The sequence below is a fragment of the Vigna unguiculata genome, chromosome 6 (genome assembly GCF_037176805.1).
Source record: "Vigna unguiculata cultivar grain cowpea cultivar isolate G323 ecotype 2 chromosome 6, ASM3717680v1, whole genome shotgun sequence".
Taxonomy (NCBI): Eukaryota; Viridiplantae; Streptophyta; class Magnoliopsida; order Fabales; family Fabaceae; genus Vigna; species Vigna unguiculata.
This window is the reverse complement of record NC_140797.1, coordinates 37,239,534-37,255,486: the sequence shown is the minus strand read 5'-3', so window position 1 is coordinate 37,255,486 and position 15,953 is coordinate 37,239,534. Positions and strand designations below refer to the sequence as shown.

The window sequence follows — 15,953 nt, the reverse complement described above, 5'->3', positions numbered from 1 at the left end:
ATATAGAAATGTCATTGTTTGTTGTATTCATTTAATGATAATGATAGGTGTAACTAAAAAATGTCTCAATATCTCATATGATTACTCTAAATTCAAGTCAATGTAAAGAGTTTAAATGAATTAAACATTTCAAAGAAGAAATATTTATAATTATGAAAAATTTTGAATAATTAATTTCCCCATAGTCTTAATTAAAATATACATTAAAAGAGAAAAAACATTCAAAATTGTAAAATAGTAAGTTTGAAAGTTGACTCAAGGAAAAATTAACTATATTTACGTTAAAGTTGAAATTTTAATCCATGATTAATATTTTTTTTATATATCTATCTAAAAAAAGTTATAACATTCAGAACATTAAATTTCATAAAAAAAGCAAAATATTTTTCTAAATTCATTAATAATTTTTCAATATAAGTAAGTTTGACTAAATGGTTTATTCAATTCCTGAAAAAGCTATTTGATGACCTTAAGGGGTGTTTATTGGAGAGAAGTCTTTTAAGTTTTTCAAAAATCTTAGGTCAAAAATATCAAATTCCTTCATCTGGTATGGCAAATTTCAAAATACTCAAGAATACGTATAAAATTCTTAGAAATCGTTTTTTATCAAGTCTTTCATTAATTTGTTTTTTCCTATGTCTAAGATTTTGAGATATTTCAAACATGACATTTCCAAAAAAATTATCCTTAGAAAATCAAAACCAAAATCTATGAAGTTTTCCTTTGTTTTATTTAAGTCTATTAATGATGACGCTGTTTTAGTTTCTTAACATAATTGTTTGCACTTTTTTACTTTTAATTCTTTTTACTTTCCTTAATCATTCAATTAGAAGCATTAATAAAGAGGGATAGAGGTTGAAGAGAAAGACACAAACTCATATAATTCTCCATTTTCATCAAAAAGTTTCACACACAACAAAAACAAAGTCTAAAGTATAAACGGGTATTTCTTTCTCATTTTAAAATTTTGCTTCTTTGTTCATCATTTTCATTCATTTTCTTCTATTGTTATTTTATTTTCTTTGTATATGATGGATTCTTAGGTTTCATCTCATGCTATTTCAATTCATTTTCTTTCATTTTTCAGTCAATTTGATTCTTACTGTTAAATTTATGTTAAATTTATCTCATGGAGGTGTAATTTGGTTGCTTTCAATATTGTTATAAATAAGTTTTATGTATTCTACCATTGGTAATAGATATTTAGCACCTAAATTTTATTGCACTCATAAAAAAGTTTCTACAATTTATCATACAAATTTTAGTGTCTAGTTCTGTATTTCAAAAGTAAAAAAAAAATGTTTTAAAATATATACTCTATATTATTATTTTTTGCCTATAGAATGTCAAATACTCTTAAGTCGAATCTTGTATGAAAGTTTTCTAACTGAAAAAAAAAAAAAACGATGAAGCGACATATCCATATCGAACAAAAAAAGTTCTCTTTGATTTTCACATTTGTAGAAACATTTTTTTTAAGTGTTACTGTTTTGCAAAACTTTGACCTCATGCATTCAACGATATATTTAATTACATTAATATTATTAATAATGACATAAAGAATTAACATTTTCAAAATCAGTCTGGTCACTAGATTAGGAGACACTGTTATTTGGGTTGAATATGTCAAGTATCGTTAAAAAATATTTATATAACCATTAATAAAAATTTATTTATTTGATAACCTACTTCAATTTTAAATTATTATTATTATTATTATCCAACACCAAAGTGATATTGATTTCCTTTTCATATTTTCACAACGTTTACAAATTTCTGAAATAAGTTTTGTTTTTCAAAATTACCGAAACCAAAAAATAAATGTTAGGTTTAAAGAAAAAAAGAGAGCTTATGTCAAATTTAAAATAAAAAACTAAAATCATATTTAAGTCTAACTAAAGTTAAATGTCAGAACATCTAGAGTTCAAAATAATCATGAAACTAAATTTCATAAAATTTAAGGCCACTAACACACAATAACGTTTATTAAAAATAAACTAAATAAACATAATTATGTATTATCACAATCCATTGAGCAAAGTCATATCAATTATATAATATATTTTAATAAAGAAAAAAAATCTCCCAAAACAAATTACAGATTTTGGCCCATTAACTAAATTTGAACAAATTCAACTAGATTTAGTGATTTTAACTAGAATAATTTTAAAGGGTAAATGAATCATTCAGTGACCAATTCTCAATTCAACCAGCTGGAGCACCTCATAAAACTGTAAAAAAAAAATGTTATCTCTCTCTTAATATGGTATAATATAATGTTCAGAATTTTTAAGAAAAAAAAATGTATCATTTTCAAATTAAAAATTGGATGCATTTTAGGACACAATAACATTTTTTTCTTATGGTTTTCAGATTCACTCTAACAAATTAATAAAGGATGGAATCAAGAAAGTTGCAGTCTTGGATGTGGGGCAGACTCATCAGGTCCAAGACTTCTAAGTGGCATTCAGAAAATCTTAGAAGTATGTAATGCAAATTACAATTGGAATAATCTTATGATATGCTTTTCTTATCATTGTCAAAAGCAAAATTATAATGTCTAGTAAATAAGGATTCAACTTTTTCTAAATATATTTAAAATAATATAAATACAACTTTACTAAATATCACTTAATTAAGTTATATATATATATATATATATATATATATATATATATATATATATATATATAAGTAATTAAAAGTTGTCAACTTAATAACTTGACCACACCCATATTAATTTTTGATAGGATTGTGACTTTTTACTACATTAATATAGTTAAAATAATGAATAAGTTCATTTAAATACCTTTAATTTCTCAAATCAAAATAAAAATTGCATTTTTTTTTTGTTTCCTTCAGATATTAGTTATTTTTAGCAAGAACTTTGAATTCGTGCCTGAAGAATATATAAGCTAAAGTTCCTGAGTGTTATATTGTTATTTTGAAAATACATGTGATTTATAATAAGCAAGAAAATTAATTAACAAGAATGGAATATTTTGGTGCATTTATTATTAATATTTTTTCCATGAACCTCAGAACAAATATTAAGAAATTGTTGTTAGAAATGTAGCAGGGTATTCCTTAATTAAATCTATCTGTGTCTGTGATAACTAACGAACCAAAAGGTTCTTCCAAACAGACATTTGTAGCTAGCTTTAACAAGAAAACAAAAAATAACGTTGGTGTCATGTTATAACATCTTGTTTCAATACTCTTCCTCACAAAACATACTGGGCAAAAAGAGGATCCACCATTCCCAACTTTTGTTTGCATTGCAAAAGTTGGGAAGGGTTGTTTGAATCTTGTTTATTTTTCCATTGTTTTGTTATAGCTTTCTCATCCAAATCAAAAACCAAGATAATCATTTATATAGATACATACATACGTATACGTAGATACATTCATATTACATACTTTGCACCTTGTGAATGATAATGAAGAACATGACAAAACGATCCTTAACCACAGAGATGGAACGCAACGTGAGGCAAATGCAGAAGCTGATTGAAGATAACGGAGATTCCTTTGCGGAAAAGGCTGAGATGTATTACAAGAAGAGGCCAGAGTTGATCTCTCTTGTTGAGGAGTTCTACCGGGGCTACAAATCTTTGGTTGAACGTTATGATCACAGTCCCACATCGTGTGATCTTCAATCACAGGCTTCTTCTGGTGTTTCAGATTGTGGTTCTGAGATGGCTTCTCCCTCTCCGAGGAAGATGGGGCGTCGCATATCCCCCAACCGTGCCCCGGGGTTCGATGTGTTTCTGGGTTCTGGTGGGAACGGGAATGGTTTTGATGCATGTCAAAAGGATGGGGATGGTTCTTCTACTTTGACAGAATCTGATGAGGATTATTATGATGATAGTTCTTCAATGAACAGCTTTTCAGGATTCTTTGGGAATGGAAACGATCAGAATGGTATGAACAGAAGGGTGATGGAATTGGAGATTGAGATACCGTCTGAGGGGAAAGAGAAGGTGTTGAATGAGGAGGAACGTGTGAAAAATGGTGAGGATTTTGGTGCAAGGATCAATGCGTATGAAGAAGAACTAAGGAATGTGAATGAGAAGTTGAGGGTTTCTGAAGGGGAGATTAGTAAGCTGAAGAATGAGGTTGAAATGTACAGATCAAAGGAATTAAGGAATTTGAAGGGTGGCGTTGGATTATCTTCAAGTGTAGAAGGGGTGAGGATGGGAGGGGAATCCTTGGAGTTGAAGAAACTTGAGGAGGAGCTAAGGATGAGCAATGAAAAACTTGAGTCTGCGGAAATGCAAGTTACTAAAACGTTTGAAACTATTCAGCAATTGCAGGAAGAGTTTGAGTTGGCTCAGAAGGACATTGCTTCTTGGAAAATAAAGTTCAACGCTCAGAAAAGAGAAAACTCAAGACTGGTAGAGAGGCAAGCAAAGATGAGAACTAATGTAGCAGAGAGGGATAGTGAGGTGAGGGATTTAAAAGCTCTTCTGTCTGATGTACAACAGAAAGTGTTCTTTGAGAGATCAAGTTTGAAGTCTGAAATAACGAGGTTGTTGGGAGAAAAGAGTGTTTTAGAGCAGAAGATGAAAGAATGGGAATGTCAATGCCAATGTTTAGAAGGAGAGATAAAAAGAATGGAGTCTGAAAAAACAGAGAGGGTGAAAGGAAAAAGTGAAAGTGGTGAGGGTTTGAAAATAGAGAAAGAGAAGCTGAGTGCAGAAGTTGGTGCACTTAAGAAAGTGATAGAATCAAGAGATAATGAGATTGAAGAGGGTCGTAAAGAAGTGGAAGAACTAAGATCAAGAGGTAAGATACTAGAGGAAGAGATCGAGAGGCAAAGGGTTGAAATATTAGGAGGAGCTGAAGAGAAACGTGAGGCCATAAGGCAGCTATGCTTCTCACTTGAGCATTACAGAAATAGGTATGATATGCTTTGCCAGGCTTTCAGAGGAAACAAGAGGCTTCCTGTTTCGACCACCTGATATGTCAACTTGTACAATCTTCCTGCTGTGTATTACAATCTGTCTGTCATGTGTTTCTTATACTTTGTGGTGTGTGATGTGTATCACCCAAGTTTACGAGAATTTAGAACTTAGAAGTCGTAGTCATGTTTCATGGTTTGTGATAATGTCGTTTCTTTGCATATATTGGTTCAGTTAGGAAGCTCTGCAGGACCATCTCTTCTTGAGGAGGAGGCCCGTTAGAAGATTAATGGAAAACTGGTTAGGTTTGTATGCTCTCCATCTTTCTGTTTAGTTGGAAGTTGGTTGTGCTGCATAAGTAAGAAATTATGTCGTCGTTCAGTTCAGAACAATATGTGATAATATCTCATTATCATGAGTTGTATTCTTATAATTTCGTGATGTATTTTACGATTATAATTTATTTTATGTCACTTTCCTCATATATATAAAGTGAGAACGATGTCCTTTGTTTCTGCATTCAGAGATTTTATATAGAAGCTACTCGTTACTGAAATCACAGACTAAAACTTATAATAAAACTTATTATAAATGTTACATTTTGTACACATATGGTACATGGACAATAAAATCCACCTCATTCAACTGTTACGCAGTGGCGTTGTGATGTTCAGAGATTTGAATGGAAACCAACTTCATGGTGTCTTCATATGCAGCGAGAAAGGGGTACAATGCCACACAATTATTCTCATTTGATATGGTGATTGTGATAAACAATCAAAGGTGAAAGATAAATCCCTACCACTACTTTCTCAAGATTGCTTCGTTAATCTCGAACATTTGAATCCTTTTAAATCTTATATAAGATTTTGCGGAGAACATCTAATATTTAAGCCTTAAAAACGTTGCGTCAAGGCCTCTTTACGATTAGTTGAGTGGCATGCTCAACACAGAAAAGTTTCAGTGAACATTTATTTCGCGGATAGTCTATGAAAGCTCAAAAGTGCCAACAGAGAAACATAGTTGCGAAATGCAGCAAGCAGGGTATATATACATTTCATGATGATGATGAAATATCTATGCGAATAGAGGAATATTTTTTTGACGCAAAACAATTAAAAAAGAAAGAAAAAAAACTTGAATATTTCTACGATTACAAAAGATGCACTACCTATATGACTACTCTACAAACCACCTAAGAGTCTAGCAAGCTACTTGTGACTAGTGTGCTAGCTACCTACCACAACGATGCCAAACAACACGTAGCGTAGACTTGGAATGTTAACTAGAAACTTCTCCATCACCGTCATCTTAGAAGCAACAGGCCTATAAATGCACTTGGTCTGAAGAGCGTATCATATCAATAATGCACCAGCACTGCAAAACACAAACAATATGCACGATGGAGAGCAAAAAAATGTAGAAAAACCAGAGACAGACCGCTGAGAAGATGGAAACAAACCCGCCACAAAATAAATAAATAAATGTCATATATCACCCACCTTAAGGGCTTTATCAGGTGTCATCAATCAAATATGGGAAGCACCAGACAACACACATTAATCGTCCCAGGCACTATCTGCTGCGCCCTCTCTTTTAATGTTTGCGGCAGTAATCATGAATTTATATTTATCTTCGATGTTAATTGAAGCAGCTCCCAATCCTAACTGTTTGGATAAAGCAATATTTGCCTCTTTTTGTGCAGCTGCTGCTTCTTTCTCCTTCCGTCTAGCAACCTACAAATCAAGGGTACAAAGTCAACCGTGACATATAAGGTTCAATACAGTATATTGAAAATGAAAGTTTTTTGGGAGAAATTGAGCATCTTGGACCGTCAGACCCAAACCTACAGCGCCTATGTATACTAACTAATCTAGGTAAAAAAAAATCAATATAGATGTATAACAGTCTAGCACAAGCCCACCTCAATAAAGCTACTAATACCGTAAGACTTCTAAACCACTAGTTACCTGTTTGGTATATCTTTTAATATATGGGTAAAAATTCAGTTCTTGAACTTCTACCCTCATTTTTTACGGTTTGCCAAACGAACTCCAAGAATCTTAAAATTATGGCAGAATAAAAAATATAGTACCTTTCCGGTTGCAAATGTCAGCGTGTTCCCAGATTCGGCGTCAGCTATTGCCTTCCTTATATTTGCAACAAGGAACTAAAGAGAAGAACCATATTAATGTTAAAATCTATAGAACAATACAGTTCACTTTTTACAAAGAAAAAGGAGAGTGGCAAGCACCATGTCACGATCAGTGTAAAATGAAGTAGCTAAGCCAGTTGATCCTGCACGCCCGGTCCTTCCAATCCGGTGTACATAATCTTCCATGGTCTATAATTGAGGCAGCCATAACTGATGCTTCAGGTATGCATTTGTCAAGAAAATTAAATTTGACTGAAAAATACCAGGCACATGAGATGCCAACATAGCAGTAGCAGAAAGGCAATCCACAAACAGTGGAAAATACCTGTGCGCTTTCTGATAATCTTTTCCTACTGTATTACAGATAAAATTCAGTCATCTCAATTAGTATATGCTTGAAGCAGAGATACCTTGGGAAGATCTAGATTGATGACATGGGACACTCCAGTGACATCCAAGCCACGGGATGCAACATCAGTGGCAACCTGAATCGTACAATATAGTTAGTGGATAAAAAGTACCTGAGCCTTTTTAAAGTAATTATGCAAAATTGTTAAGATTTCAATATTTTAACAAGAATTACCAAACAGTGTGTTTGGATAAGGTATTTTAAGAGGGTAATTCCATTTATTTTGAGAACTTGAAATACTTTATGACAAGATATATTGTTTGGGTAGGGAATTTTGAAAATTTCAAATTAAGAATTTCTAATTCTTCATACTATCAAATTCATATTTTGGTTGAGCTGTCAAAATGGGTTAGAACCCGCGAGCCAACCCGGCCCACCATGGGTTTGGGCCGAGTTGGGTTGAAATTTTTTATTAAATTTCAATACGGGTTGATTTTTGACCCGGTTCGCTTAGAACCCGGCTCACCAACCCGCAAATAAAGGGTCACACAAGTATTTTTTGTTAAGTTGAACTTTGCATTTTGGTCAGGTTAGGTTGTTTTTTTAGTCAACACATAGATAATTTGGTATTTTTTTTATTTTAGTTTTTATTTGGATTGTATTAAAGTTTATTTAGATTTTAATTATAATTATAATTTAGTTTTGACTAAAAAAAATTAAAAAAAAATTGTAGTTTTTTAATTAAGTGAACCTATGAGCCAACCCGTTTAACCTACTAACCTGTGGTGGGTCGCTAATAAGTGAGCCGGGTTGGGTTAACTCACTAAGTGATCAACCCGTTTTGACAGCTCTATTTTGGTCTTCAAAGTTTGGCTCGACCTAGGTAAGGACACATTTGGCTTGATTGGGCCAACTTAGCTCAATTTGGATCAACGCCTACTTGGTTCAAGTTGGGCCCAAATTGACTCAACACGACCTAGGCTCGATCGACTAGGCTTGACTCTGACCCAGGTTGACCTTACATGATTCTGACCTAGTGCTATCTTACTTGGGTTGGGCTCAATCTATCATTTCAAAGTTGAAATAATTTTGTTTAATGTAAAGTGAGAAAAAGTTTTGCAAATATAAAATAAACAAATCTTCAAGAACTTTGACCAAAAATTAACATCAATCAAGATCAATTACAAAAAATTATCAATATTGACTTTTTTTAATTTTTGACAATTACTTGATATTTAAATATTTTTTGAATTTGATGGTAATTGAAACACTTTATCCAAACAATATATTAATCATGCATAAAATACAACATGGTACCTTAATGGGCTCACTAAATTAAACAGCAATTAGATATTTTTATCATAACAGTAACAACTTTGCCCTTAACATTTTCTTCTTTCTCCGTGTTGAGAATAAAAAGATAATATAAACTTGGAGGGCTTTAGAGATCCCTCTTGTTATAATGATAGAAAGTGATACAATGGAAGATGAAAGATAAAAAAAACTATCCTAGATTTCTAGGTACAACTCATAGAGTGCACTAGACTCATAGGTACAGTTAGAAGTAGTTCCCAACACACTACTCCCTGCTTTAGACTTAATAATTACTCTAACATACATAAATTTAACAATTATTCTAACACTCCGTTTGATACAACAAGAAATGTCATTTTTAGCAATCAGGGAATAAAACAAGCCCAACACTATATTTAGACAAGCCACAGCAGGGTTATTTTCAACAATGTTTTCAATACTGCTAAATAATGTAGAGAATATCAGATTTTAGACAGGAAGAAATGCTAAAAAACTTGAGTAATATGCAGTGGTAGGAGAGATTACCAAAATGTTGGTAGAGCCACTACGAAAATCATGCAAGGCAGCCTCTCTTTCACTCTGACTGCGACCACCATGAAGAGAAACTGCAGATAATCCTTGAGCTACCAATGCTTCAGCAACTTCATCGCACCTTGTCTATGTACACATTAAAAAAGAAATAACAAGAAACATATACACATCAATTTTCAAACAATCTATTCAGATTTTCAAGACCGTAAAATAAAAACTTCATGTATGAATCTCAAGCATAACTATCTATGATTTCCAATTTTTGGAACTAATCCACTTAGATCTTCAATACCCAGACTTGAGACTGGGAAATATGAAAAATATTTCCAAAAGAGCTTAATCATATCTTAGCTGATTCATCCGTTTACATAGATTCTTACATTGCAATGGTGGTAGCCATTCTTCATTGGGGTCTTCATCAATTACATATTAAAATTATGAAGAAGTCTACATGATGCATCCTCTTGGGTTTGTTGTTCAAGGGGAGTTTGGTTTGGTTTGTAAGTTGTCTCGAACAATCTCCCCATGCTTGCTTTGGAAAGTTTAACCACATTGTTCAATCCTTTGGATTGAAACACAATGAGGCAAACCACTTTGTTTTCTATTGTCATACCTCCCTTGGAAAAAATGTGTACTTAATAATGTATGTTGATGATATTGTTATTATTGGGAATGATGCTACTAAAATCTGTCAATAAAGGAATACCTATGCAATCATTTTCAGATCAAGGATCGTGGAAATCTCAAATATCTTTTGAGCATAGAAGTAGCTCAATCAAAGAAAGTAGTAAAATGGCTCAAAGGAAATATGCTTGACATCAAATAAGAGACAGAATAGGTTTTCTCTAACCTAGAGAGATATAGAAGACTGATTGAAAAACTTATATATCTCATATTTACCAGACCATATTACCATATTTGTCTTTTGCAGTTGGAGTTCCTTCATGCAAAATCCTTGTATTGATCACTAGAATGTTGTCATTCCTATTCTAAAATATCTCAAAAAGACTTCAGGACAAGGACTACTCTATGAAGATAAAGGGAATACCCAAATCTTTGGATGTTATAACACTGATTGGGCTAGTTTTCCTATAGATAGATGTAATAGTAAAATGTTGTTACCCGATCATCTATTGAAGTTGCGTATAGAGCAATGGTATCCCTCACTAGTGTGAGATTATATACAAGAATTAGATTTTTGTGACATTTAGGCGATGAAGATGTATTGTAATAAATAATCAAGTTGCTCTCCAAAATGTTTCCAATTCAATGTTCCATAAGAGGACCAAACACATTGAAATTGATTGTCATTTTATTTGAGAAAAGTTGTTGTCCAAAGAAATCTATAGTAAGTTTGTTCGTTCCAATGATCAACTTGCGGATAAATTATAAGAATCCTTGAAAGGTCCTCGAATTAAATTTATTTGTTCCAAGCTTAGCATATACAATTTGTATGGTCCAACTTGAGGGGAAGTGTTAAAATAAATAGGATTTATTGTAAGAAGTTATGTGTTTTGTGTTGGACCTAATTCCTAGATGTATCTTTTTGAATTCTCTTTTCTTCCCTCTCATACATTGTATTTGATGTATCCAAAGTGATTATAAATATGAAATCATAAGAGAAGGAAACATACTCTCTCAATTTTATTCTAATTCCTTTGTATTATCTTCAACTACATTGATGCATATCAGGGACACAAAACAAAGCATACCTTCCTCTCAACAAACACAATTGTTAATGGAAATGGATGACCACATTTTTCAGCCTGTGATGCATCCTCTACAAGTAAGTCTAGAAGTCGGTCAATCTACAAGAACAATATAACATCTCAGAACAGAGGCCAAAAGAAAGAGCAAATAAAGGTAAAAATATCATGGAAAATGACCATGCCATATCATGGGGTCAAAAATGCAAATAAACAACCTAATTTGTCACTATTCTCAAATTTCTTCACCCTAATCACTACACCTTTGCTCATCACATCTCATTCTACCAATACTTCTTTAATTTTATGCACATGTGTACCTCATGGTAAGTATTTAAGAACTTGTGTGAAACAACAATTTTCAGTAAAAACAGTCCCCCTCCAGAAACATGCATAATGAAAACAGAACCTAGAAACATTAAAAAAAAAATCTTTGAAATCAATGACTGCCTTCTAGGAAGCATGAAACTAAACTTTTAGTCCAACTATTCACATATATGCTTCATTTTTAAAGTAAATAAACAAACCTTCTCGTTTTCGGAAATTTTCACAAGCGTTTGCGAAACATTAGTTGTTGGGCTACTCACTTTCCCCACCTTCACTTGCACTGGGCTAGCCAAGTACTCCTGAAATCGAACAAATGATTGGTGAACCCCAAAATTATTCCTTCCACAGCTGAGCATACAAAGAAATATATTGCTAAAATATAATATTCTTCAAAAGAATGTATTTTGGGGATATATTTAATTTTAAGGAAGAGAATCATGGAAGAAAAAGATAAAATATAAAATCCTAAAAAGAATAACTATACTTCAATTACAACACATCTAATGTGCTACATGTTATGATCAAGTAGCTAGGCTGCTTACAAAGTTATGCGAAAAGCAAATAATTAATGATAGAATTATTATTGCCTAAGCATTTTTCCAAATCAGAATACCAAACTTCATTATTTTAGAATTTGTATAAAGGAAAAAGTAACAACGTTGAAAATTTTCTATCAACAATGAAGGAAACCTAACCTTTGCTAATGCTTCAATCTCCACAGGCATTGTCGCACTAAAAAGCAATGTTTGATGCTTCTCTGGAAGACTTCTCATTACCTGAGGATAATATAGAATATTCATATTTTCTTGAGTAATCTAGAAAAGGCAACTATTATTAATTTAACACGAGAATGTTATATTGAAACAACATAAAGGTTATCATCATATTAGAAATATTGCTGATAACCCATTCAAATGGGACCATAATATATATACAAAAATAACATAAATTTCAAGCATGGTCATAACAGCTAGATCACAAAAATCAAACTAAGGTACAAACTAAATAAAAGTTATAGAAGATTAAATTGGAGTATGAAAATCAAGTTTTGTCCAAAAAGAGAGACCATTTTCATTGCTAATTTTTCTTCAAAAAGTGTAACATTGTAACCTCTCTATGCTTTCTGATGGAAGGACATCTTCTCCAGTTAAATGCTTAAAGAACTGCAACTCAATATAACTAGTTCTAGTGTAGCGTCATTGGCTTGACTTCAAAGTTCAATGACAGAAACAATTTAAATAGAAAGTTACGAGGAAACAACCGTTTTGAAACACCGTATAGAGAGCACAAACACCACAAATAGGTCACACTAGTTATCTTACATTAGGTATGAAGCCGTCAAGAAAATAAAGGAGAGTCCAAATACAAGCAAAAAGCTAAAAATACAGACCTCTCTTATCTGTGGTTCAAACCCCATATCCAGCATTCTATCTGCTTCGTCTAGAACAACAAAAGAAATTCTAGAGAGGGAAGTATTGCCTTGTTGCAAGTGATCAATGAATCTTCCAGGCGTGGCAACTGCTATTTCAACCCCAGCTCTAAGTTCCGCCCTCTGTTATAGAGACCAGAAAGAGAACACAGAAAACTTTGTTACCTTCAAGAAGGGGAGTTGAATGAACTTGAAATAAAACTTGTTACAAGACTCCTTGAAGCAGAAAGTTTTGCTTTGTTGGACACTATTTACAAAGTCCCCAGTACCAGTTCTTAAACTAGCCTCTAATCTATGAAACACAGTGATACATGCATTTCCTCCAAATACAAACATGAAAGAGCATCCACTACCACTACTCAGAGATACTTCACTATAGAAGTATCCAGTGTTAGACTTGGCAACTACATATCTTGATTTGAATGTTGCATTTGCACAGTTATAATTGTACATCTGTACGTTTTATAAATTTTAAACATACATAACTCCGTATCCTGCAAGCATTGTATTCTACACATTTTAAGAATAGTTGTATCGACAAATTGGAAACAAATCATATAAGTGCATCATACAAATAACATAAATATCAGCACATCAGTAGAGCTAGCTCTGCAAAACTGAATACACAGCATCTCCAAGTTTCTAAGGAAAAACATTAAAATGATACTAAATATTACAAATGCTTATGCATAATTAACATACAAAGACTTTTATGATGCTCTCAGATCATACTTAACACAATGGCAAAAAAAACAAATAATACCATCACTTATCTTTATGAAAATTTTTAAAACAGCAGGAGAAATAGCCAAGAAATAAAGATTATGTCCACATTTATTACCTGCTTCTCAATGTTAGTTCCACCCACAACAATAGCAGTTTTTAATGACTCAAGGGATCTGCTAAAAGCTTTAACCTACCAAAAATCAAAACAAGAATGAATAGATAAGCTGATAGTTGGAGAAAGGAAAAACATTAAGTATGAAATGACCTGATGTAGAACATGTTCTTTTCAGGCATAGTACGAGAGATGTCAAGCTCAACAAAACAACATATAATTCAAAAGTAAGATAGCAAGAATCTTGTACTAACACAGACAATATTTATTAAGATCCCAATTCAAAAAGGTAAAAGCATAGAGAATAGACAAACTGCGAACCTAGGTATATGAAAATTATTAGGAGATAGTTTAAAAATCATTACATGATGGGAGAAACAAACAATAATTTTGTCTCCAAATTACCCATTATTCATCCACAACAAAAACAAATACATATATCACCTCTTTTTCTATTTGTTGAGCAAGTTCTCTGGTAGGAGCCAAAACTAATGCCAGAGGACCATCATTGCGCCGAATTGAAGGTTGGGCTAAGCAATGCTAAAAAATGAAGGAGAAAAATTAAATCACAACTAAAAGGTTGATCATTTACATTTGGCTTGTTTTTTCACAAATATACAGTATCTAAAGATGAGTCCAGTCCAATATGCCATGTCTAATAAGTTCCGACCTGTATCATAGGAATTGTGAAAGCTGCAGTCTTTCCACTACCAGTTTCAGCACAACCTAATAGATCCCTTCCACTGAGAGCAATTGGCATGGCTTGTGCCTGGATCGAAGTTGGCCTGGTGTATTCATGGTAAGCAATATCCTTCATGATACTTGAGTCCAAACACTGAGAACAAGAAGTTCACAATTGCAAACACATTTGCAACAAATTAAATAACAGTTCCAAAAAAAAGGGTGCAAATAGCTCATAATTACCTAGCAAAGTATGAATACGATTAAATATTAACAAAACTAAATACCATATCAGTAAACGACTCTATTGGTGCAGGTGCAGGAGGAGAATCAGATGCAACAGTAACGTCAAGATTAAGCCGAGAACGGACCTCTTCAATCTGGACATGACAAGCACATGAATTTCAGTAACCAATATTTGTTTGTCTAGTCACAAAAAAGACAGATCAGCAAGACAACCAAACATCGAGATAAAATAACAACACGATAAATAACAACTCTATTGAAGGCATCGGAAAAGAGTACAAATTGAGACTGTCAAATCAAAGCACATGAAAGAGGGAAAGATTATTAGGTCAAAGTATAAAAGAGAAGGACAAGCAAAAGGAAAAACTCATCAGCGTTCAGTAAACTGAAGAAGAAGAAGAAGAAGAAACTCTGTAATAGTCCTCAATCAACCACAAAGTTGAAGCAAACTTCACTCATTTATTTTCACAACATATATCCTACCCGTACCAGGCATAGTTTCATACTAAATGCAGACAACCTTCCAACAGAGATGTCAACCTTAATAGTCATGTTAAATTCTTCAGCTAGACCAAAAAAAAAGCCCTTACTTCATGACAATACCACACCGCCGTACAGTTTCAAATTCAAACAAAGCCTTCAACTTTATAAAAGTAGTTAAAAATAACTCGGATTGTCATCGTTACAAGCAAAGCAATGCATTTCACTATAAGCCTCGCTCAGATTAATCCGAACCCTCAGTCCTCGTAATCAGCTTCCTGAACTGACAAGCAAATTAGCAATTCCCCCAAACACGCACGCACTTCAATTGAAACACAATTTTCCTCCGCCGAGATTCAAGAAAAACCCTAACCACGCGAATTTGAAAACAAACTCACATTGGTCCCAAAAAAATATCGAAATCAAAACATTACACGCAAAGGTCAATGAGAAGCCCGTGAGATACGAGACTGAACAGAAAAGACGAGAAAACAGAGATTGGATTGCGACCTGCTCCGGAGTCATGCGCGAAGCGCGTTCAGAGGGTTGCCATTGCGGGAAAACGGGGTCAGGGGTGGCGAAAATCCTCGGGGACGGAGGTGCGGCAGAGCTCCGGCGAGAGGCATTGTGGAAGGTGGGGAGCGAGGGAGAGCAATTGGCGTTGGTGTTGTTGTTGTTGGAGGTGAATGCGAGCTTGTGGTGATTGTTATGGTGGTGATGGTGGTTGTTGTTGTTGTTGTCTAGGGTTACGGAGGGGGTTCTGGCGGTGGCGACGGCGGCGGAGCCGTTATTTCGGAGGTGCGGAGGCACATACGACATCGTTTGGCGTAATCTTGTTGTTGTTGTAGTTGCTCTTCTGGGTAAGAAATAAAAGGGGTGAGGGAGTGAAGTGAGATATGATAACGATAATAACGAAAGAACGATGATGAGTGTCCTCACTCTCTCTCTATGGGCTTACAACTTCACGTTCAAACCCAAACTACGAACAAAAAC

General features: G+C 33.5%; 2 protein-coding genes across 5 annotated transcripts; one reads left to right on the top strand and one right to left on the bottom strand.

The window, feature by feature from the left end:
* The first annotated feature begins 3,148 nt into the window (after window positions 1-3,148).
* LOC114187689 (protein NETWORKED 4A-like) lies at window positions 3,149-5,420 on the top strand. The gene has a single exon (XM_028076001.2). The coding sequence runs from the start codon at window positions 3,435-3,437 to the stop codon at window positions 4,962-4,964; it is 1,530 nt and encodes a 509-aa protein (XP_027931802.2). The 5' UTR covers window positions 3,149-3,434; the 3' UTR covers window positions 4,965-5,420.
* A 507-nt stretch (window positions 5,421-5,927) lies between these two features.
* LOC114188719 (DEAD-box ATP-dependent RNA helicase 20-like) lies at window positions 5,928-15,953 on the bottom strand. 4 transcript variants are annotated; one of them, XM_028077346.2, is made up of 15 exons: window positions 15,471-15,950; window positions 14,522-14,614; window positions 14,224-14,388; window positions 13,998-14,093; window positions 13,557-13,631; window positions 12,677-12,838; window positions 11,982-12,062; window positions 11,487-11,585; window positions 10,966-11,061; window positions 9,248-9,379; window positions 7,470-7,544; window positions 7,159-7,248; window positions 7,000-7,074; window positions 6,407-6,640; window positions 5,928-6,281 (listed from the first exon to the last, which is right to left on the bottom strand). In XM_028077346.2, the coding sequence occupies exons 1-14, from the start codon at window positions 15,777-15,779 to the stop codon at window positions 6,464-6,466; spliced, it is 1,725 nt and encodes a 574-aa protein (XP_027933147.1). In that variant the 5' UTR covers window positions 15,780-15,950; the 3' UTR covers window positions 5,928-6,281; window positions 6,407-6,463. The 4 variants fall into 4 exon arrangements, with proteins under 4 accessions (XP_027933147.1, XP_085531029.1, XP_027933148.1 ...); XM_085674903.1 differs by lacking the exons at window positions 5,928-6,281; window positions 6,407-6,640 and having other exon boundaries at window positions 6,994-7,074; window positions 7,159-7,311; window positions 15,471-15,953; XM_028077347.2 differs by lacking the exons at window positions 5,928-6,281; window positions 6,407-6,640 and having other exon boundaries at window positions 6,994-7,074; window positions 7,159-7,275; window positions 15,471-15,953.